Source organism: Lactuca virosa, chromosome 2 (genome assembly GCF_052849685.1).
Source record: "Lactuca virosa cultivar CGN04683 chromosome 2, Lactuca_virosa_CGN04683_v6, whole genome shotgun sequence".
Classification (NCBI taxonomy): Eukaryota; Viridiplantae; Streptophyta; class Magnoliopsida; order Asterales; family Asteraceae; genus Lactuca; species Lactuca virosa.
The window spans coordinates 71,770,351-71,796,727 of record NC_136427.1 but is presented as its reverse complement, the minus strand read 5'-3'; the positions used below and the strand labels follow the sequence as shown (position 1 = coordinate 71,796,727).

The window sequence follows — 26,377 nt, the reverse complement described above, 5'->3', positions numbered from 1 at the left end:
TGTCTATCATTAATGTCACTTCAATGGCTAAAGGCAAAGAATGTAATGATTCAATGTCGGAATTAAACAATGATCAATCTTTGACATCGAAAATATTCCTGATGAACTGATCATGTTAGGAAAACAATTCAAAATTTTGAATTCCAAGATGAGTTGGATTTTACAGTTCTTGGCTGATACAAGTAGCAAGCATTATGTGAGTGGAGTCGAAGTTGAGTATCTTCTCAAAGCTCAAGAGTCTCGACTGCGGACTCTAATAGATGATGTTCATAAGCGTAATGATGAACGAGTTCTTAATCATTCTCAAACTCTTAATGGTGAAATCTTTAAGCTTCGTGATGTTTTGAAAGAACGTCATGAGATTCTTGCAAAACAACTTGAGGAAACAAAAGTCTTTTTACAGACTCAGATAAAATACATCAGAACCCTGTTGGAATCTGAAGTTAAGAAGTTTGATGAGAGTTCTACTATGATCTATAAGAAGCTAGATGTGGTTGCCGAATCAACTACCAGATTGATTGAAGATATCACTTCTTTCAACAAGGATTACATGACTGGTCTTCAAGACAAGAAGAAAGGGGATGCTAAAGTCTTTGCTAAAGTTGAAGAGTTTTTAACCAAAATCAAAGCCATGCTCTTGACACAGTCAACTATTTCTCTAGAATCCATTTCTCAAATGGTTTCTCATATCCAGTCAAACATTAAGGCTGAACTGGATCGTATTAGGGATTTAGTTCTTCGACTTCCAACAAATGCTCCTCGTGTTGTGCAAGTTTCGCAAGGGGAGAAAAAGGGGGAGTTGGTTCATCGAAAGCTTCATGTGAAAACTCTGGAGTGGTTGTGAGAAAGGTGATAAGTACTCAAATCACAACAATTATTTCGATGAAGCCCATAAGTTCATCTTCAAAAACTACTACGACAACAACAACTACGAGAACTTTAACAAAAGGAGTCTCGATAAACGAAGATATAGGAGGTTCGAGTTCAATCCCTATCAAATCAACTTCAAGTGTTGATCCAAAAGATAAAGGGAAATCTATTTCAGTTTTTTAGTTAGATAAAAAGAAGAAAAGGCAACAAGCTATCAAAATCGAAAGACAAAGGCAGATAAATAGCATTCTAAGGCAACGAGAAAATAACCCACCTGGCTTGAACAAGGGCGATCCCAACAGGCAGTGGTGTTAGGAAACAATAGACGATATTGTTGCAATTAGATCAAATGATGAGTTTTGAAAGTGCAAAAGAAGAGCTATGACACAGAAAATTCTGATTTTAATCAGCTTAACTTTCTAATCAATCATATGTTGTTCACTTCTTCATAATTCAATATTGCAGATAACTTCAATAATAAAGAATAATTTAAAAAATTAAAGATTCACTTTTGCACAGTCTTGGGTAAGAATGAAGATGAGGTGTGGTCTTTTGTGAAGATTGTTAAAGTAATGACTATTGTGCGTGACAGATTGTTCGAAGGTATGCTATAAAACTTTCATTATGTTGTCGTAAGGGTAAATAATGTTATGTTTGAGTTCACTATAGTAGATTTCCATTTGATGAATTTGAATGATCTAATCACGGTCGCAAAAAATTTGAGCATTGTTGATGTATCGAAGATAACAGAGACCAATAACAATGATTTCGTTATTGGGTTTGCTCATCTCAAAGCCTTTCTTGACAACTACTATGATTATTTGGCAATAGCATACATTGATCTTGCCTTAGCTGTCAATAGGACATTGAAAGTTCCTTAGTCTTTATTGAAAGGAAAGTTGAATATCGATGATTTTGACGATGGTGAAATTATTCATCAACTACTTGGTGCCGTGTTCAAGGGAAAGAACAGAGGGCAACTGACAATATTTGTGTTTCAAGTTAGTGATATTGAGAGGTACACAAACTCTCATTACACAAATCTCCTAATTCGAATCAACAATTATAAGAAGAATGATAATGAAGACAAAGCTGAAATTTAAAAGAAAAAAAAAAGATTTTATGGTATATGGATATTCGAAGGGAACTTTTGCAGACTATGAAGATGATTGCTTGATATTCGACTTTTCTCACTAAGGGGAGAATGTTAGGTCAAATGTATACAGTGAGAAGTCGAAAGTAGTTAGACTTTGTAAGTGTCGACAATAGTATGGTTTCGATACTTTATCTATTTACAAGGCAGTTTTAGTTTTGAAACTTAATGTCTAGTCCTTGTATTTTTTGTGAGTCTGTTGTACCCTATGAATAGGGTAACTAGAGTAATGAACTAAACGTCATTTTTCATCTTGTACCCAAATACTCTGTTGTACTCTTTAGACGTAATAGAGCCAAAGCGATCTTATTTAGATATCGTGTTATTTACTGCTTTTATTGAATCAATTGTGTTCTTAATCAATTTCTAACACGCTTCATTTCCACAATACCATTTTGTTGTGGTGTGTGTTGGCAAATTGTTTCTAATAAGATCCATTCTTCCTTATTGAACTGGAGCATGAGACTATTTTGTAATGTTTTATGTGTCGGGTACAATTACATTACATACCATAATATTTTCCGTATGACATATCGATCCCTAGGATTAATTATGTGTAGTATAATGGATATGATATTTGTCCATAAATCGAAGGACCAAATATGCATGGTTCTAATATTTTCCCATAAGGTATAGTTAATCAATTAAACGCACTTTTAAGAGGGCATACAAAGAGATTAATGCTTCTTCTCTTTCAACTCCTAAAGCCTCTCTATAAAAAAACCATAATTGTGCGAAATTCTATCCATCATATTTCTATCCATCAGAATTCATGACTATGATACCAATACTTGAAGTGAACGAATCATAATATGAAGTCAGACATCTTAAACATCATTGAGTTATCATCTTCTTCAAGTAAATATTCTTCAATTAATGTTGGTTTCTTCATGTATATGAATAAATTGATCTTGGATTATGCCTAGATAACAACATGTGGTTTCAGAGCATGGTTTTAATTTAACTTATTTAGCCCTAATTATCTGTTTGAAGATATTAAATCTACGTAGCAATAAGTTTAAACCCTGTAACCTTAATACAAACTATGTTTTATCAACTAATATTTGGCGTTCATTTATTGATAATCAACTGATTTTAGGATTGAAATTGATGTCTGAATTCCAAGAACCACATGTTCGATGTTATGAGCATCACTTTCAAAACCCACTTTCATATATGTTTACATGCAGTTTTCTAATTGATACCATCACCGGATCTTCACATCTTTCAAATTTTGTTTAACTTGCTCCACCAATCAATAAACAACCTAAAGTTTATTTATTTTCACTTTTAGAAATTAATTTTAAATTTTTTTGTTGGTTCTTTTGAGGATAGTGCTTTGATCTCTTAAAAAAGCTTGATTTCATTATTTTTTAAACTGATATGAAGATATATAAATCGACTCACCCTTAGTAATATTTAATTATTGCGAATCACATTCAGCAAATACTAAAGAAAATGAAAATGGTTTTTGGCATTATATCGACGTACCAAGGCTGTGTTTGGCGCGCCACAGCTAGCTGATAAACTAGCTTATTTTTCGAGCTTTTTTATGTTGTTGTGTTTGGTAAGCCAAAAAGTACCTTATAAGCTAGCTTATAAGCTAGCTCTTTGAAAGGCTACTTAGACTAGCTTTTTAGGGGCTTTTTTAAAATTTTCGAAATACACCCCTTAATTAATTATAGAAACACATACTCTTACATGTCCTTTTATGTAATTTTATATATTTCAGCTAGTTTTACCAAACGTTATTTTTTTATCAGCTAGCTTTTCAGCTATCAACTAGCTTTTTATTTAACAGCTAGTTTTTTAACTATCAACTAGCTTTTCAGCTAACAGCTAGCTTTTCAGTTAGTAAGCCAAACATAGCCCAAGTGTTAAGAGTTTGGACAAGCTTAAAGTTTTAAACGGTGCTTGAGAATTGAAAGGGGAAGCCTCTATTATTGAAATACAAGTTGTTAGACCTTAAAAAAAAAGTTAAATCCCAAAGTTTAAATATTTGAAAACTTTAGATTTATAAGAAAATAAAAAAAATAATAAATTATTAAAATTGAAATGTTTTTTATCTTTTAAATTTTAACAAATAATTTAAATAAAGAAACAAAAAAACTAATGAACTTTAATTTGAAAATTACAAGGTAAGTATATTAATGAAATTGATATCCATTTATTACAACATTTATTGTCATTATTACATTAAAATATTAAGTTAAATTTAATATAATAGGAAAACCCAAAAAATGACATATAGAAAAAAAAATTAATTCAAAATAACATTTAGCAAATTTAATGAAAATGTAACATATGGCAAAAAAATCTTTAATTATTAGAATAGATGTTCAAATTTATATAAAACATAATGGTAAAATTCGGATATTATGTTGCATCGTCCTAAAGACCATTTCATTAGAGATATAAATTTGCTATTTAGAATTAGATGTTTCATAAAATTAATTAATAAAAAAATCACTGCATAAAGAAAGGTTCAAAGAGTGAAAACTAAATTTTCTTTGGGAAAATGACTTGGGAAGGTAATTAATTTTTCAGTAAGTTCACATTTGGTTAACTATCTTTTTTTTGTACACATCTAGGTAATAAACTTGTTGGAAGTGTTCACATATGACCATTATGACTGGCTGTAGCAGGTTACATCCTAGATGTGAACACTTTCAACAAGTTCGTTACCTAGATGTGTACAAAAAAAATAGTTACCCAAGTATGAACAAAACGAAAAGTAAGAGTAAATTACATGAATGGTCCCTGTGGTTTGTTGAAATTTATGTTTTTGGTCCCTAACTTATTTTTTTAACTCGGATGGTCCCTACTGTTTATTTTTATTGCGCGTTTGGTCCTTGTCTTACCTAAAAAGACTATTGTTCCCTTATTAATTTATTTTTTAATTAATTTTCTTATTTATGTATTTATTTTTTATATATTTAAAAAAATTAATAAACCTCATATATTTGTATCTCCTCATCTTTAGTGCTCAATATCATTTGATTTAATAGTTGACCCAACCCCTTGTTGGTTGAATAAACCCTCCACTTCAATTGGTATTTTTTCACGAAAAGCAGACATGAGATAACAAATCTAGTGTTATACTAAGATTTCGAATAGTGGTCCCGAATTCAAGTTGGTTCTATTTTGCCTCTTTCTCAGAGAAAGACGATCAAACAATTCCCAATCATGATCCTTGTGGATCGGATCATCCCTATAATATACATTGTCTCTTCATCTTTAGTTGGTGAGGAGATACAAATATGTGAGGTCTATTAATTTTTTTAAATATATAAAAAATAAATACATAAATAAGAAAATTAATTAAAAAATAAATCAATAAGGGCATAATAGTCTTTTTTTAGGTAAGAAAAAGACCAAACGCGCAACAAAAAGAAACAGTAGGGACCATACGAGTTAAACAAAATAAGTTAGGGACCAAAAACACAAATTCCTCCAAACCACAGGGACCATCGTGTAATTTACTCTTACTTTTTGTTTTATTCATATTTGGGTAACTATTTTTTTGTACACATCTTGGTAACGAACTTGTTGAAAGTGTTCACATCTAGGATGTAACCTGCTACAGTCGGTCATAATGGTCATATGTGAACACTTCCAATAAGTTTGTTACTTAGATGTGTAAAAAAAATAGTTACTCAGATGTGAACTTACTGAAACGTTAATTACCTTCCCAAGTCCTTTTTCCATTTTCTTTTGTTAGTTTTTTATGCCACTTAAGTATATGATAGTTACACATGATATTATTTAAACACTATTTATTTTATAGACAGAGAGCATCGTGCTACTAAAATAATATATATATATATATATATATATATATATATATATATATATATATATATATATATATATGTGTGTGTGTGTGTGTTTAGGTTCTATGGAAAACAAAAAACCCTAAAAAACCCCTAAAAATGCATAAAAATGCATAAAAAAATACTTAGAGATCACAAATCTTTCTTTTTTTTTTTTAACTTTTTTTACCAAAAAATCGCAGCTCTTTCATTAAATTCGCTGAAATTATTTTTGAAAAAAACCAAAAAAATAAAAAAAAAAATTGATTTTTTATTTTTTTTCAGCGAATTTGTAAGAAAACTTGCGATTTTTTGGTAAAAAAAGTCAAAAAAAAAAAAAGATTTGTGATCTCTAAATATTTTTTTTATGCATTTTTATGATTTTTAGGGTTTTTTTTTCCATATAACTCTTCCATATATATATATATATATATATATATATATATATATATATATATATATATATATATATATATATATATATATATATATATATATATATATATATAGGGCTAGGGTATTTTGTTTATTACATTTATTGTGTGCCCGTAAGCACAATTCTGGACCAATGGATGAATAAAATCAATGGTCATGATCTGAGGGTCTACGATATTACAATAGGGTAACATGTAACAGAATGGTGTTTTGGTCAATTAACCTATATTAAAAAAGAAAATTTTCGGATTTTATGGGATAATTAATTTCCTTTTTTTTTAAATCTGAATTTTTTAAATTAATTCAAATTTAATTCTATTATAATTTCTAATACTAACCAATTTTATTCTGTCAAAATGACAGAGTCAAACATAAACTAGTAAATATATTTTCGATTTTATTCTTGCAGAATATGGTTCATTTAATATAGTTTTTATAATTAACATGCTTAAAGAATTATACAACATATTATCAAAAATAACATTTTCTAAAGAATACGAATTTTATTTTTTAAGAATCATTAATTACATTAATTCGTAAAGAATAGGACTTACATTTATTCTTACAGATTAAAACTAAGAATTGTTAAAAAAATAAAAATAAAAACATCAAAATCTAACAAAAAACACTAATCCATTATGAAAGAATATTATTGTAAAGAAACACTTTATACATTCTGACAGAATACATTATGCTAGAATACTCTCGTTCTCCATGTTTTCTTATTTTTCCATATCAATCGCAGCCTCTTCAAAATCTATATCCACAAAGAAAACATAGTCAACTTTAAAATATTAAAAACTTTTAGTATATCTAAAAGAATAAAACTATAAATTTTAATAGAATGTGTTAGACATTAAAGACTTTTAATTTATTCTAACAGAATGTAATACTCGAGTCACTTGATCAAGTATTCCCCGAGTCACTTGATCCAAATAATCGACTTAATCTAATTACAATGATTCTAGAGCCTACATTGTAGCTAACACAGAGGACAATATGTTGAAAACATATCATATTATTACAAGCAAGAATGTGGGAAAGATGACAGTTCAAGGATCACAAAAATTTTCTGAAAAAAGTAGAATTGCTAAAAATATAGATGTAACATCCAATGTTCGAAGGACTGTAACGTAGCCAATTTTAATCCAATTAAAATGACTTCAGAACCTAGCTTGTATCTAACACAAAGGAGAACATGCATAAAAAAACTTCAAATCATTCCAAGCTAGTATGAGAGAGATATGATAGTTCAAAGATTAAAAAAGAATTGGTTGAAATATTTGATTCAAGCATTTTAGCAAACAATTGGCGGGTAAAATCGGATGCACATATCTTTATACTCTATTTGATGAAACATACAACATATGTAATTAATAAATACATGAATGTGACTAAATTTACAATAAAAGAGTGTATACCTTCAAATACTAACGAGTAATTTGAGATTCCATGCCATAAAATCGAGATTCCATTATGACATAATTAGAACTTGATCTCCATTCCGGCACAATTGCTATCAGATACACCCATAATCAAAAATTTGTGGTAATTAACCAATCATAAGAATCAAAATTGCAAAAGGGGAGAGAGGTATAAAGGACTTATAGAAACGAATTCTTTCCTGAAATTTGCTAATTTCACCATCACCACGTGACATGATTTCCAACTCTACTATTTTAATCAAGCCAAGAGAGAGGCAGAGGGAGAAATAACCCAAATGGTTCCTTGTGCTTGGTTATGATTTTCAATTCAAAATCAGGTTAGGTTGAATGGAGGTGTTGAATTTGGTGCCACATAAGGAGGATTGAGATGAGGGGAGGAGTGAGACAGAAGGCTGCATCTTGAGGTTATGCTACACCGTTGCAACACCACCTGCCATGGAGAAGCTGGTGAAGACGAAGATGAGAGCATGGGATTGTACCTAATGAAGAAGAAGAAAAAGAGTAGTCTGGTTTGCGACTCATATCCTGTGTCGTGGTTTGTGAGTCTCATTTTTTCAGGGAAGAAGATAAGACGAAATGACCCCACAGTCGTTCCTTCGTTTTGACATGAAATTAGGGCTTCCACCTTCGCCGCCTTCGTTGCCTACCAAGCCGCCTTCGTTGCCTTCCAATTTCTATCGGGTTTGACTTTGATATCCCATATTTAAAGGGATAATAAATATATTAATTATCTACCATAATTAAATAGCCAAAGATTACTATAATACCCTCAAATTATTTATTTTTTCCTAAATTCCTATTGGTGCATTCATGCACACAATAGTTGTAGGAAACATTTGAACCTAACTCTATATATATATATATAATCAATGAATGGCGCGATGCCAAGCTACCAAGCAATTTACACCATTTTTCTGCAAATAAAATGTAATATAATGGAAAAGGGTTTCGAATCCATGGGAAAATGGTTGTAGTTAATCACCAATATAGTCCACATGATACAAGTGAAATAAAACTAAACAACTAAATTCAACTAAAAAGGAGAAGGTGGTTGTCGTGATATGTTTGAAAACTAAAAGACTTAAAGACACTAAAATTCTTGCAATTAAGCAAGATAATGAGATGCTCAAATATAAGAGAGAATTGGTCAACTAAGGCAATTCACCACCATGAATATTGAATACTTATTTGTTTATCATTATGATTCAATACGTAAGCTTATCATTCAAACCGAATTGGTTCTAGCAATCATGAAGCTTAATATACCAAAATTCCTCAAAGGTAGTATGGAGGTTGGGGAATCCCACAACGCTCCTTCTTAATTAAAGACAAGGATCCAATTAAAGCAATTGGACCCAAAATAATGATTAGAATTAAGTATGACGGAACTCCCAATTCTTAGAAGACGTTAATGTCTACACATCCATAAAGGAGTCCTGACCTATAAGCTAGAGATGATTTCTACCATCATAAAGCTCTTGTTATTTACCAATTCAATTATCATTACTTAGTCAAAGATAAAGACTAACAATTGCTCATCAAATACCAAGCTAGTGAACAAAAGTATCAAAATGGCATAAGAACTACGAAATAGGAATCATAAACATAAGCTAAATAACTAACCAACATGAATCCTTAAAAAATCACAACTATTTAGGGATTTTAGCCAATAAGGTACTGAGCCACTCATGGCAACAAAAAATAATAAAAATTATGACTACATATCAAAGATTAAGAGAATATAAGAAGAATGAGATGATGAATGCTCCTCTTCTCCAAAATCTCCCCAAGCTACTCTAAATCGTGTCTAATATGATATGGGGATGCAAGACCTAGCCCCTAAAGTAAACGAGTAGCCAAATGATCAAAATTCCCTTGGGAGGGTTCTCGTATGGGTAACCGCGAAGATTTGCATGGGTAAACAGCTCACCCACATGCTTAATGTTGAAATGCCATTGGATGATCCCTCCATTACTCCATCTCACTAGACAATATTCTTTTGGTTACCTTTACACCCCACATATTCCAAATTTGGTCCAATCATCTTCTAGCACCTAAATGAATAGTCTAAACCCATCTCCAAGAGCTCATGATCTATCCAAGTCTTCTATACATCATGGCCAAAAACTACCATATGGATCCGACAATGCCCAATAACTCCTTAGAGGTCCATAAGGCCAAGCAACTCAGCAACAAGATGATCTGTGACCGCAATGAGGCTCCAAATACCTCAAAATACCTTATGCAAAAGAAAAAGTATCTTGTACGATCCATAAAAAAGGAAAAATAAAATATACAACGCAAAAATAACAAAAAATATTAAAAATGCTAGACTAAACTAAATAAAAGAAGTAAATTAAACAAACTATCAATGAAAAATTAGACAAGCAGTCTAGATGTTAGAAAAATAAAATCCAAATACAGTTACCAATTAATTTAAATGTTTCTCATCTTTTTTCTCTTTTTTATCAATATTATAATATTACTCATTTTATATTCATCTTTTCTTTTTATATCACTCACATGTGTCCATGATAAGTTACCATAGGTGTCCATTTATATGATAGGTTACCATATAATTTGTCAAGAAAATAATAAAACTGGTGGTGTGCTACAACGTATTAATTGCATATTTCTCCTTTTTTTCATTATAAGTTCTTCACAAAAAAGAGGTTATACTATTAGACGTTTCTTCAAGCTGATTGACAACATAAATGACTCCTCTTGATCTATCCACAGTGATACTAATTTGACAAAGAAGGGAACTTTGATGTTTACATATGTTCCATCTATAGGATGATATATTGATTCTCTAAGAATATATTCGTAGATGGTTTATAAGGATGGATGATTGGTATAATATTTACATGTTATGTTTAGAACAATAGTGAGAGCATAATAAGTGTATTCATAAGTTGGGAATTTAAAGTGTGATGTGGCTTCAGATGTGTTCACTTGAAATACAAAGAAAAAAAATAGAAAATCAATGAAATTATGTACTACTTGATGAGATTTTTTATAACAAATTATACCAAATAGTGTAAGGTCAGAAACCCGATATACCTTGGTGACCAAGGTATAACTCGAATAGCAGAGGAAGAAAGAAGAGTCAAAACATATGAATAAAACAAAATTGTTGTTGAGGTTTATTTAGTACAAAAACATTGTTTTGAATGAAAAAGAATGAATCGTAAATACCTTATTTAAACTAAGAAAAAGAGCTTTGCCCAAACATAAAAGCAGGGGAACATAAAAGCAGGGGAAAGGACTGAATAAATGGAGACTTTCCAAAATTATCCTTTTACATAATTTCTCTAATGTAATCCAACATTCTCCTCCTTAATTCAAAATGTTCTTCACTCCTAATGACTTCGTGAGTATGTCAACACACTTATAAACTAAGATTGAATCAATCACACATTAATTATGTGCGTGAGAATTGTATTTATATAAAAAATAATACAAATGAATATCCTATGCTAAAGGAGTAACAAATACAAGATAAATACAACATAAACATTTGAATATAATTAAGACTAATTATCTAATACCCCCCCCCCCCAAGTGAATGGGTGGTGGACCAAGACGAAGCAAAGCCCGAAATTGTTCAAATTGAGGGAACAGAAGACTCTTGGTGAAAATATCCGCCACTTGAAGCTTGGTATAGACGAACTTAGTATAGAGCTTTCCTGAAGTAACTAGCTCTCTAACAAAATGATAATCCCGATCAATATGTTTAGCTTGTTTGTGAGACATTGGATTTTAATTCATAAAAATAGCACTCTTATTATCACATAGCAACGTGAGTCGATTAGGAGGCAGCGCATGAAGCTCTCGTAGAAGGTGAGTGATCCTAACAATCTCAGCTGTAGCGTTAGCTATGGCATGATACTCGGACTCGTAGCTAGAACGGGAAACGGTAGGTTGCTTCTTGGCACTCCAGGAGACTAAGTTACCGCCTAGAAAATAGAATATCAATAAGTTGATATGCGGGTTTCAATACAACGAGCACAATCTGCATCAGAATAACAAAAAATGGTAGTAGTTTGAGGTCAACGATAGATTAGTCCAAAGGAAAGAGTCCCTTTAACATATTGAAATATCTTTTTTACCGATTGAAAATGCAAGGTGGTAGGTGCATGAAGATACTGACTAGCTTGGTTAACAACATAAGAGAGATCCAGTCGTGTAATAGTTAAATATTGAAGAGCACCAACCAAGGAACGATAGAGTGTGGGATCAGCAAAAGGTGGTCCATTAGTGGTAAAGGTTTCATGAGTGACCAAGGGAGTAGGACCAGTTTTGAGTCAATTAAATCTTCTCGTGTAAGAATATCGGTTGCATACTTTGACTGACTCAAGAAGAGACCATCAGTGGTATAAGAAACTTCCAAACCAAGAAAGTAGTTTAAGTCACCCAAGTCTTTTATAGCAAATTCGTTATTTAGTTTGCTAGTAAAAGATGTGATAAGAGATTCATGATTACCAGTGAGAATCAAAACGTCAACATATACCAATAAGTACATAATATTGGAATATAAGGCAAAAACAAATAGAGATGTATCGGACCGGCTGCAGTGAAACCCATTGTCAAGAAGAAAAATGCTAAGGCGATGAAACCAAGCTCTAGGAGCTTGTTTAAGCCCGTACAAAGCTTTAGAAAGTTTGCAAACGTGATTAGTGAAATTCGGATCGACAAATCCCGGAGGTTGTTCCATGAAAATAGTCTCGTTGAGTTGCCATGAAGAAAAGCGTTTTTAACATCAAGTTGATGTAAACGCCAATTGTGTAAGACCGCAAGAGAAAGAACGATACGAACCATTGAGGCGTTAACAATAGGACTAAAAGTATGAGAATAATTAATACCGGGAATTTGTGTGTAGCCTTGAGCAACTAAGCGTGCTTTAAATCGTTCTATTGACCCATCAGGATTAAATTTCGTCTGATAAACCCATTTTGAGCCAACAAAATTTGAGGAAGATGGACGGGGAACAAGGGTCCAGGTGTTGTTGTGTCGTAATGCCTCCATTTCCTCTTGCATTGCAAGCATCCATTGTGGGCTTTTAGCAGCAGTTTTAAAACCCTTAGGTTCAATGGACGAAAAAAGTGAGACATGTAAGGCATGAGATGTGAGAGATGCAATATCAACAAAGTGCTTTTTCTTGAATATTCCTGCTTTTGAACGGGTCACAATGGGGTGAGAAGAACTGGGTTCAGCTAAGGGAGGAACGATAACTGACGATTGGGAAGGTGTAGGAGCCGTCGGTTTAGGTGATACCGGGTCAGGAGATGATGGTTCAGATTGTACTGGGTTAGCAGGAACAGCAGCAGAAGTCGGAGATGATGGTTCAAATGATATCGGGTCAGGATTACACAGATTACATGGTGTAGTGGATGATCTGGGCTTAGGCATAGTGGGTTGACTCGAGGAAGTTGCGTGCCGGGCAAGTGGCCCATCATCAAGAAAAGAGTACAACTCCAAGTTGTTAAGCGACTGTTGATCAGAGGAACCATAAAAAGGAAATGAAAGTTCATTAAATCTGGCATGCCTTGTAATATATATATATATATATATATATATATATATATATATATATATATATATATATATATATATATATATATATATATATATATATATATATATATATATATATATATATCCGAGAGGTGCTGGGATCGAGACACTTATATCCCTTGTATTGGGCATTATACCCAATGAAGATACAACGGATACTTCTTGGGGCAAGCTTATGAGCAGAGTAGTCGCGTAGATAGGGATAAACCCAACAGCCAAACGTACGAAAATTGTTATATTGAGGTATTTGTGAATAAAGAAGCTCAAAGGGAGAATAATCATCAAGCACCTTGGTGGGTAATCGATTAATTATGTAGGTGGTTGAGCTGAAGGCGTCAACCCAGTATGAGGTAGGAACATGAGAGTGGAAAAGCATAGCTAATCCCGTTTCAACAATGTCCATATTTTTCCGTTCTGCACGTCCGTTTTGTTGAGGAGTGTAAGGACAAGAGACTTGATGAAAAGTGCCATTTTTTCATATATTTTACGAAGAGTATGATTGATAAATGTTGTGCCTCCATCACTTTGAAAGACTTTGATTTTCTGGGAAAGTTGAGTTTGAACAAGCTAAATAAAGGCTGTCAAAACTGAATAAAAACCTTTTTCGTTTTTAAGGGATAAAACCGTGTGAAGCGTGAATGATCATCAATAAAAACAACATAATATAGATAACCATAAGAAGCAATGGGTGCAGCCCCCATAAATCACAATAAGTCAAATCTAAAGGGTATAAAGAACGCTTGAGATTCAAATCAATTGGTAATTTTTGTCCATTAGAAAGTTGACATGGTTCACACATAATAGGTTTAGGTAAAACGGAAGTAACATGAAAATATCCTAATTTGTTCAAAACAGAAATAGTATCAAAATATGTGTGTCCTAAACGATGATGCCACAACTCGAAGGAGGCCTTGGTAGAAGCTCCAGAAAACGAAACCAAAGCTGTGAATCCATCACGTAGAACATAGAGTACATCTTCACACCGTCCTTGTGCTATCACTTGTTTGTTTTCCCTGAATGTAAAAAAATTGTTGAGAAAAAATAGCATCAACTGGTCCAATGTAAGTTTGCTGATAGAGAGGAGATTTTTGGTTAAATTAGGAATGAACAGAACATCACATAATAAAAGTTTCGTAGATATGATAGAATTACCCATATGAGCAACAGGTAGTTTAGCACCATTTCCAAAGGTGACATGCATATTACCCGAGCAAGGAGCCGGTTGAGAAACATTATCTTGTGATGAAGTCGTGTGTGTAGTAGCACCCAAATCAACATACCAATCAGGATGTCCTTGAGTTACATAGCACTGAGATTGAAAAGCTTATGCTAGATTGGAACCGGAAGTGACAGAGTTTGAGGCATAAGTGGACAGGTTCGGACATGACGAGGCATAACACTCGTTCGTCCTACATAATTGACAGTGGGGAGGCCGACGACCACCACGAGAATGAGTTTGACCACGACCCCGATTATTATTGTTGATGTTGAAACGTGAGTTCTGAGAAACAAAGGCAGCAGGTGGTGTGGTAGAACAATGAAATGACTGAAGAAAAATCTCATGGGATTCAGCCTGAGCAACAAGATCCTGAAAACCAGGAGGGGGTTTGGTGGTACGAATAGCAGTGGAAAACATTTCAAAAGAGGAACCCAAACCACATAAATACCAATGGAGCTTATCAATATCTTCAACAGGTTGAGCAATAACAGAAAGTTGATCACAAATAACCTTGAATTTTCGACAATATTCAGGGACAGAATATGTACCTTTAGTGATGTTACGAAGGTTAATACGCAGAGAATGAATGTGTTCAACTGAGGAACTGCTATATGCAGCTTCAAGTGCTAGCTTCAAGTGCTAGCCAGATAGAACGAGCAGTTGATAATCCAAGTACTTTAGAAGCTGCTTCTTTTGTCAGAGAGGAATTAAGAAGGATAATAGATCGTTGGTCGAGATTAAACCAGGTAGCATAAGCAGGATTCAAAGTGAGTTTATTTCAACCTTAATCTCTGTGGGTGGGGCTTTAGAGGAGCCATCAATGTGGGTGCTAAGTTGCTGATATGAGAACAAGGGCAACATCTGATTTCGCCACAATAAATAATTAGAAGAAGAGAGTTTAATCGGTATCATATGCAGCAACATGTTCATAGTGAATGTGGTATTTGTAGACGTCGCCATGAATAGATCCCAGGAAGAAGGGAATCGGTAGAAGTTTAGGGTTTAGGAAAGAATGAGGGAAGAAACATTAGGCTGATACCATATAAACTAAGATTGAATCAACCACACATTAATTATGTGCGTAAGAGCTTTATTTATATAAAAAAATAATACAAACGAATCTCCTATGATAAAGGAGTAACAAATACAACATAAATACAACATAAACATTTGAATATAATTAATACTAACATCCTTATATTTACATTGAAATTTGTTTCTTTGAGAAGGTGTAGGAGTTTTCCTTTCAGCTCGAAATTAGTTATTGCATGTATAATAGGTTTGAGAGTCCAAATTTTGCTTCATCAATGACACAACTTGAGTACTATTCTAGAGATATGTTGGATAAATCTGTCACCATGTCTTCTTTTTATGTTGTTGATTCTTTGTCGGTATCGGGCTTGGTTTTCCCTTCACTTTCGCTTTCGGTTTCAAGTTCGGTATCTCATTCACTTTCTATCCTTAATCCTTTATTTTTCTCTTTCCTTAACTTGTTTAATCCTTGCTTTGGTTCGTTGATTTGTGGGATAAGATCATTTTTTGTATTTATGGTCACACACTACAAAATAGAAAATCAAAACAATTAAATTAAACAAAAATTAAATAAAAAACCATAATTTGTTTACGCAGTAAACTTCTCAATGATGCTTAGGGAACCAAGTCGCATAAAGTGAAAAACAGTGTTATTTAAGAAAAAACTTAACTTTTTGCACCAAACCTCGAATAAATGATTGATTAATTAATATACAACAATTTAGGCTAAATAAAATTGTACCCTAACAGCTTTGCCAAAACTTGGTATGGTTTGAAATAGTCATGTTTTTTAAAAATGTTAGGCAAGTGAACCTAATCGTGTAATTAATAATATAAAAACGGTAAGACCAGATGTCGAACTTAAGGGGAACATATATAATTCAACCTAAATTTACATAGATTATATACTCTACACAATAATTACAGGGGTTTTTTTTTCTACTAGTAATGAAAACTAGAGAAATTGAATAAACTTTAGAAAATTTGAATAAACTTTAGAAAATTAGATTGAGAAGGATGATGAGAAGATACTTTCACTTAGAGTTGATTTCCCTTTTATATATGTTTGATTTTGTGATGTTCAATGCATTTTCTTCTTTATTTACTAATTCCTAATATGGTTAGGTCTCTTGATCATATTCTAAACCCTAATTTTTTTAATTATAGTTAACATAATGGTCATCGATTAATTATCCGTATACCAATTGTAGTTCGTATTAAATTAGATTCAATCTTGTACTGATCTCAATGATAATAAAAATAAGCTAACTTATATAGAATTGTCTTATATGTAATGCATACATATTAAAGGTACTAACCTCACTACCTAATCCTAGGATTTCATGAATCACTATCTATAAAAAAAAAATTAATGGCCATAAAGCAGCTATGACTCAAGAAAACATGACTAGATTAGTCATCTGACCACATAAACTCAGTAATAACAGTAAAATTGTAAAGTTTAATATATATATATATATATATATATATATATATATATATATATATATATATATATATATATATATATGAATCTTTGACTGAAGTAAAGTAATAAATTAAATAACAAAAATATCCAACTCATAGAATCAAACCAAAACATCAAAGGTTTATCGCATCCAAGCGAAAGTAAACGAGGGGTTTAGCCCATGATTAGAATATCTAAACAAAAAGAAATCAAATAAAGAGTGATAAACATGTTTAAATAGAAAACCAAATGCTTCTTGAATGAACAAATTTCCAATTCTTTTGATCATTTCTTTAACAGTTGTCTCAAGCCTTCAAGACATCTTTTACAGGTTCTTTGGCCATTCATATATGGTTGTCTCCTCAAAATATTGATGGTGTCATATTTATATCAAATAAAGAATCCCTATCTATAGATAATTCCAAATGACTTTACATGCGATGCGGGAAACTGATCGATAACCGCATCGCAGATTGTATTCCTTACCAGACAAGTTCAACATTCTTCAATATTCGTGTCGTGTGAAGATGTGTTGTCACATCGTACATGTAAAGTTCTTATTGTTTATGTATGCATTCCTGCTCCGACTCTTTATTCCATTCAACTCCTTTATGCTCCAAATCCGTCTTTCAGCTACAAAACACTATTTCTTTATAAATTAGTACATTTTATCTTCATTTATAACAAAATGTAACACAATTGTACTTGATATTGCACAAGGTAAATGGATAAAATTGTTTATATCATAAATTTCATTTCTCGTCTTTTTAGTTCCAAATTTGCTTCCATGGGGTACTTAGAAACATTATTATCAAGCATTCGAAATTTTTTGAGAAGCCTCTGTACATATGCCCTTTACTTCAAGAAGATTTCCCCTTCCTTATGATTTACTCCCAAACCTATATAGTAATTAAGCATTCCAGGATCACTCATTTTGAATTCTCTATTCATTTTCTCTTTAAAGGTATTTACATATTCTTCAAAACTACTAATGATAATTAAATCGTCAACATAACCAACGATTATTTACACCTTTGAATTTCTCTTTCTTGAGTAAACAACTTGCTCTTGTGGGCATTTAAAAAAGAAAATCCCTTTTAAGCATTTCTTTAGTCGCGAGTTCCATTCTCTTGGTTCTTGTTGAATGCCATAGAGAGACTTTGAAAACGTATAAACTTTCTAGGATTGTTTCCTATCCACGAAGCCTTCATATTCTAATACACAAACTTTTTCATCGATGTATCAAGGTGATTTATTTTCTAACTATTTTTTCTAGCAATGGAAAGTAGTATTTATACTATTTCAATTCAAGCAACATGTGAAAACACTTCGTCGCAATCTTGACCAGGTTTTTGCACATACCCTTCTCCCGCAAGTCTTTCCTTGTGCTTTATGACATTACAAATAAGATCTTTCTCCACTTTATAAGCCCATCTCAATCCAATGAGTTTCCATTTTGTTGACAAAATCAACAAGCTTCTAGGTCTTACCTTTCTCAATTACTTAAAGTTCACTCTTCATTGTTGTAACCCGATTCTCCTCTTATCTAGGTTTGGTGAATGATTAAGGTTCGCCATCATGTAAGAGAAACATTGCCTCACAATCTTCATAAGTATTTTCAAGAGTTTCAGTCGTTCATGAGCTTCACCGCTAGATGATGTCGAACTTGAGTTTGTTTGATCTACATGTGGTGTGGTTAATGACAAATCATCTAACTCACCGTGATGATTTTATTTCTCCTATTCATTGTCACTATAGGTGACATGTGGGATCATATTTTTTCTTCCAGCTCAGCGACTGTTGGTTAATGTTCCATGAGCATAAAATTTCATGCACGCATAAAAATAAATTTACTTAACTCCTTCGACTTCCACATGCCATCTTCCTCAAATACAATATCTTTTCTTGTATATATTTTCTGATTTCTAGATCAAGCATCTTGTATGCCTTACTGCTCGTTTAAGTCCCAAGCTAGAAAAGATTTTTACTTTGATTTTCTATCTTGTGTTGGTTACTCATGGAAACTTTTGTATGTGCAATGCACCTAAACACCCTTAATTAGGTGTTCGGGGTTGGATTTTCTCATAGTCTAGGATTTATAAGGTGTCAGATTGTTCAAGGATGTAGTCGTTACTCGATTAAGTACGTAAAAAACATGACGTATCGCCAATCCCAACAATAGTTATGGTATACTAATGTCTTTCGTAATGTAACTTGCCATCTTGAAAACATTTCAATTTCTCATTTCCACCGACCCATTACATGTAACGCACCATTTCCCTCTTCGATACACCATAACACGAAAACCATTTGCAGAAGAATCGATAAGAAGAAAACCATTTGCAGAAGCATCATATAACATAAACGAAGAAAAATGTATTCCGATGAAAACATGAACGAGACCATTTCCTCACTCTTGACAATGAAAGGTAACCATCAGCGTTTTTTCTCGAGTTTTTAACGATTTCGAATCATTTCTAAAATTATCACTTGATTACTTGAAATTTCTCGTAATCTTCGATAATTATTAGTTGATTTAGAACTAAAAACATTGTTTTCACACTGTTCATTCTTCAAAAAAGGTTGTTTACTTCAAGTTTTTATGATACTCGTTCATTCTCGTAACCCTCCTTCGTTATTACTTTATTTACTTGAAATTTTTGTAAGAATCATCCATTATTAGTTGATATATAAATTATTTTACATCATCTCTTCATTTTTCATCTTTATTCAAAACTATTCTGTCAAAATACAAACGTTACTTCACATTTCGCTTATGTTTTTCTATTATTAACTACTTACCCTTACAGAAACAACACCAACAGTGAAGAAAACATATAAACGAAAAACAAGAACAAATCAAAAAGGTAAATAAAATATGTTTTGTTTACTTCTGAACACAAGCAAAACTAATATTCAAATGTGCATATGTATGTTATATTCATATATGAATAGAACATAACTTGTTGTCATACATACATTATTCAAATATGAATACAACAAGAATGATTTATATATGTTCTATTCACAGATGAATATAACAAAACATATTCATATGAGAATAAAAAAATATGAATACATATGTTTTATTCAAATATTCATTCGTGAATATGTATGTTATATTCATATATGAATAGAACATAACTTGCTGCCATACATACATTATTCAAATGTGAATACAACAAGAATGACTTATATATGTTCTATTCATATATGAATATAACAAAACATATTCATATGAGAATAAAAAAATATGAATACATATGTTTTATTCAAATATTCATTCGTGAATATGTATGTAATATTCACATATGAATAGAACATAACTTGCTGCCATACATACATTATTCAAATGTGAATATAACAAAAAATATTCATATGAGAATAAAAAAATATGAATACATATGTTTTATTCAAATATTCATTCATGAATATGTATGTTATATTCATATATGAATAGAACATAACTTGCTGCCATACATACATTATTCAAATGTGAATACAACAAGAATGACTTATATATGTTCTATTCACATATGAATATAACAAAACATATTCATATGAGAATAAAAAAATATGAATACATATGTTTTATTCAAATATTCATTCGTGAATATGTATGTTATATTCACATATGAATAGAACATAACTTGCTGCCATACATACATTATTCAAATGTGAATATAACAAAACATATTCATATGAGAATAAAAAAATATGAATACATATGTTTTATTCAAATATTCATTCGTGAATATGTATGTTATATTCACATATGAATAGAACATAACTTGCTGCCATACATACATTATTCAAATGTGAATACAACAAGAATGACTTATATATGTTCTATTCACATATGAATATAACAAAACATATTCATATGAGAATAAAAAAATATGAATACATATATTTTATTCAAATATTCATTCGTGAATATGTATGTTATATTCACATATGAATATAACATAACTTGCTGCCATACATACATTATTCAAATGCGAATACAACAAGAATGACTTATATATGTTCTATTCACATATGAATATAACAAAACATATTCATATGAGAATAAAAAAATATGAATACATATGTTTTATTCAAATATTCATTCGTGAATATGTATGTTATATTCACATATGAATAGAACATAACTTGCTGCCATACATACATTATTCAAATGTGAATATAACAAAACATATTCATATGAGAATAAAAAAATATGAATACATATGTTTATTCAAATATTCATTCGTGAATATGTATGTTATATTCATATATGAATAGAACATAACTTGCTGCCATACATACATTATTCAAATGTGAATACAACAAGAATGACTTATATATGTTCTATTCACATATGAATATAACAAAACATATTCATATGTGAATAAAAAAATATGAATACATATGTTTTATTCAAATATTCATTCGTGAATATCAAACTCATTTATCTTCTACTTACTATTGAATGAAGGTAAGAACACTAACATTTCCGATAAAGATTCACCAACAATGAGAGAAACAAGATCAATACAGAAAAATCAAAAAGGTATAAAATACATATCATATCTTATAAATGAATATTCTATATTCATTTATGAATATAATATATTTTCTTTGTAAAATGTATTTCAAAATTATTTATCTTCTACTCACTCTTTCATGAAGGTAAGAAGATTTGTATTTCTGATAAAGACCCCACAACTATGATAGAAACAGATTTGAAGAGGAAAAATGCGAAAGGTACAAAATTCCTATCATATCTAATATATTCATATATGAATAAAATTGTATATATTAGTTATATTTTTGTAATAAATAAATATTAATAAATCAACAAGCATATATCATATTCATATATCAGTAACTTATTCAAATATTATATGTTTTCATTTCCCAGATAAAAAAGAAACAAAAGTACCAAAGAAAATAAAGCATCAAAGCAGAAAAAGTCCATCAAAAAGGAAAACTCCTGAAAAACAACAACTACAAGATTCAGACTCTGATTTTGAAAGTAGTCATCCATCGAAGAAGACAAAAAAAAGGAGTCACCAATCAAAAAAGACAAAAAAAAACAATGGTAAAAGAATTTTACTCAATGAAAAATAGATGTTCACCAGAGGCATTACTATCTATAATCCTTGGGATGAGCAAAGAACAAAAAGAATCTGTAAGATCTATGCGTTTTGGAGCTTTGTTAAAAATGAAAATCACAGATATACCACTGAAGCTGGGATTTTATGTTCTTCAAAAATTTGATTCTGAGAGAATGGTGATAGATATTGAATGGAAGCAACAATTTAAAAAAGATTCAATCATCCGACTGAGTGCAATCAAAAATGTTATTGTTTCTACCACACAAGCTGATTTCAATTTCAAATTGAACTTCTTAGTTCTTTTTGTCAACACGTTTTGCGAGTCAACATCAATGGGAAGATGCAACCTGTTTCCCTTGAGTTATATTTCAAGAAAAACAGATATCAGCAACATAGACTGGTGCAGCTATGTTTTGGACTGTCTTGTCAGAACAAAAAACTCATACATACCATACTCAGATACCAGCTTCTTTGTTGGACCTTCAGCTTTCTTGGTGGTAAGTTATTATAATGTTTATACTCAATTTTTAATAATATTGATTATTCATAAACTAATAGCAAATATTCATATATGAATAAGAAAAATATATTTGTTCACACGTAATGCTTTACATTACTTATTCATATATGAATAAGTAAAAAATAATATTACTTGTTCATATATGAATATCAATTAGTTATCATTTATGTGCAGTTGTTCTATGCTAATAACATCCACTCAGAAGCTTTAACAGTAACACGTAAACGTCCAACAATTTGTTATTGGAGTTCAGAGAAGATTAGATATCGAGAGACATTTGAACAAGAAAAAGGTAGATTTAGACTTGGAGAATTAAACGAAGAATTTGTTAATGAACAAGTGAAGGAGATACAAATCTCGAAGACAATGATTCTGATAAAGATGAAGATCATTCTGTTGAGGTAATTAGTTTGAACATGTTAATAATATATGATTACATTAAATTCTAATCATACTTCTTTTTATTACATAGGCATATGAATCAAAAATATCTAAAATGCTTAATAGTTCCAAGAGGATGAAGGAAAAGCTGAATTCAAAGCTCAATGATGCGATAACAAAGTTCCTTGAAAAGGAAAGTTTTAGGATTTTCGAAGAAAAGATGACAAATATAATTGGTGAAGAAAAAGCAGAAGGCACAACTATTTTTGAATTTCCATGTAATCAAACTAGATTTGAAGGAATCAATTTGACACCAATAATCTGTCAAAAAACAAATGATCAAAAAGAATATGAAGATAAAGAGGGAAATGGTGAAGAAGACAATGATAATGATGGAAGTCAACCAGAAGAAGATTATTTGCTTGATTCAAATGAAGCAGAGAATGAAAGAATAAAGAATGATGGAGATAATAATAAAAAAGAAGGTGAAACTGAAGTAAAAGAGAAAGATGGAAAGAACAATCAAAATGACAATTATGAAGAGAAAAAAGCTGATGATAATGAAGAAACAAATAATCATGAAGAGACTATTCAACAAACTGAAAATGAAAATTTGTTGGATAAAGTTGTTGACAACATTGTGGACAATGTCCTTGGAATTGGAATTTCAAGTTTAAATAGTCAAGAAGATGAAATCTGGAATCACCCTGAAATGAAAACTATTTTCGATAATATTGATATAGGTAAATTTTGTCTTACTTTTATTTTAAAAAAATATATAAAAATATTAATACACAATAACAATTTTGTTTATTAAATTTTGACCAGGGTCACCAATGAGTACAGGTAAAACTAATACTCTTGCAGAAAAGGAAAAATCAGAAGGTGTACATGAACAAGGAACAAAAGTTGAAAAAACAAAGGGAGATGATACAGGTAAATGAATGATTTAAAATATATTACAATATTTATATTGATTTTTTTAATAACATTGTTTATTCATAAGTGAATAATACACAATATAAATGAATAAAAAATAAAAAATATTCATATATGATGTATATGTTTCAGGCAAGGAAAACTCTGAAGATAGAAATAAAGGAGGAACAAAAGCTAAGAACACGAAAGATGGAGGTGAAGATAAACATACAGAAACTGAGAAAGGAAATGCAGAAGATAAAGGTAAATAGTAGAATCACTAATAAATGAATATAATAAGTTTTATTATTCACAAATAAATAACGCAATATACAAAAAAATAAAATTTTAATATTTCTTATTCATAAATAATGATATGCATTACTTATTCATAAATGAATACATTACTTATTCACATATGAATTACTTAATCAAAGTTCTTTATCTTTCAGGAAAGAAAAAGTCAGAAAATGAAAACAAGAAAGGAAAAAAAGCTGACAAGACAAAAGGAAATAAAGGAGGTAACAATTTGGATAAACATTTCAAAATATAAACTCAAATATTATAATTAACTTACAACTATTTATATGATAAATCTCCTGGCATGCAGATACTCATCCAAGCTTTAGTCTAGGTCTCAGTCAAGATTCAGATCAAACTTCAAGTAAAAAATCTAATGAATCTTCACCAAAAAAACCACTTACAAAGAAACAAATCAAAGACGACCATCAGAAGGTTGTTATCAGATTAGCAAAGAAAAATGTTCTTAATCCAAATACAATCTCTGTATCAATTCCTACTGAAGCAGGACCATCAAAGCATGATCTGGATCAACCAAGAGAGAAGAAGCTTGATGATGCTTTCAAATCACCTTTCAAATGCAGAATAACAGACACAAAACCCAAACTGACACATCAGGAGAGTATTGTCTGTGAATGGTTGTTCAACTTACAAGGCAATACATCGTAAGTAACTTTATTTTATATACATTCATATATGATTATTATATAGATAATAATCTATGACATTTTGATTATATATTTGCAGAGATGTGGTTGTCCAGACAAAATATGGTCAGATAACAGAAAGAGCAGTTATGGAAAGTCTATATGCAAACACAGAGATTTTTGGAGAAGTTTAGACACTTGGTCTGATTTACTTAACCACCAAGAACTGGAAAGGGATTTTGGAAATTCACCATATAGACTCTTCTTGAAAGTTGGAGTTTCTGTAAGTTTATGTTCTAACCTTAATTCCTTCCTTATTGATAAATGAATACACCAATATGATGTATTCATTTATGAATATTATATTTTTTTACAACTGAAATTCACATATGATTATACAAATATGATGTATTCTTTAACATAATTATATATATTCAACTGAAATTCACATATGATTATATTGGTTACAGACTGCTTATCTAACTTCAACATTGTCTGATGAAAGAAAGTATGAAAAATTCAAGGAGAACTTTCATGATAGTACCAATGGGTACAAAAAAATCTTGAACATAAAAGATATTGACATGGTATGCTAATTAAAGTTGTTTTTTTATATATATATATTTTATCAACAAAATACTTACCATTATATACATAAAAACAGGTATTCTTTCCAGTTGTTAGAAGTGCTCACATTTTTGTGATTGTCTTCAACTTAAAGAAACCATCAATTGAAATTCTAGACAATAGTGCAGTTGAGGGGGATTATGAAGGGAAATACGGAGTAATATTGAAACCTTTGGTATGTACCCAATTCACAACAACATAAAAGAACCAATTTATTACATATCTAACTTTTATTTTATTTAATGATCAGAAAAATTTGTTTGTGAGATACTTTAAAGAAATAAACCATCCAAGAGCAAATGCAATCTCAAAAGAAAGTATCAAACCCCAACGACTTGAAATGTCATGGAGAACAGTTAAAAACAAAGTTGATTGTGGGGTCTTTGCAATGAGACATATGGAGACCTATATGGGACAACCACTCTCAAAGTGGAAACCAGGTCTTCATAAAGAAAGTGCAATTCAGCAAACTACTTTAGAGAAGCTCAGGCAAAGATATGCACACATAATGCTAACTTCTGAAATTAACATGTTGAAGGCTAAGGTGTTGGATCTTGCTGAAAAATATCAAAAAGTTGAATTCAAAGTGCGTACTGATCATGCATACAAGGCTATGCAAACAATTCAAAAAAGGTTAAAAGAATATTGATGATTGCTTGTGAAGATGAAAGAATGTTGAAGTGTGATGCTATAGAATAGTTTGTGTTGAAGATGAATGGATTTGAAGTACATGTAAGATGATTCTGCGAAACAAGTTTTAAATGGTTTGTTAAATGTTACTGAACATCGTTTTAATATTTTGTGAAACGCTTATGAACAGCTTGTTTTATTGCAACATCTTGATCGGTTAAAACAAGTGTTGGTTCTTTCC

The 26,377-nt window shown here is 31.0% G+C and overlaps 1 protein-coding gene across 1 annotated transcript; it reads right to left on the bottom strand.

The window, feature by feature from the left end:
* Positions 1–12,209: 12,209 nt before the first annotated feature.
* Positions 12,210–15,471, bottom strand: LOC145157504 (uncharacterized). Its single transcript, XM_079076537.1, has 4 exons — positions 15,295–15,471; positions 14,693–15,150; positions 13,966–14,305; positions 12,210–13,208 (listed from the first exon to the last, which is right to left on the bottom strand). Exons 1-4 carry the CDS (start codon positions 15,469–15,471, stop codon positions 12,210–12,212), a joined length of 1,974 nt encoding a protein of 657 aa, XP_078932663.1.
* Between the last annotated feature and the right edge of the window lie 10,906 nt (positions 15,472–26,377).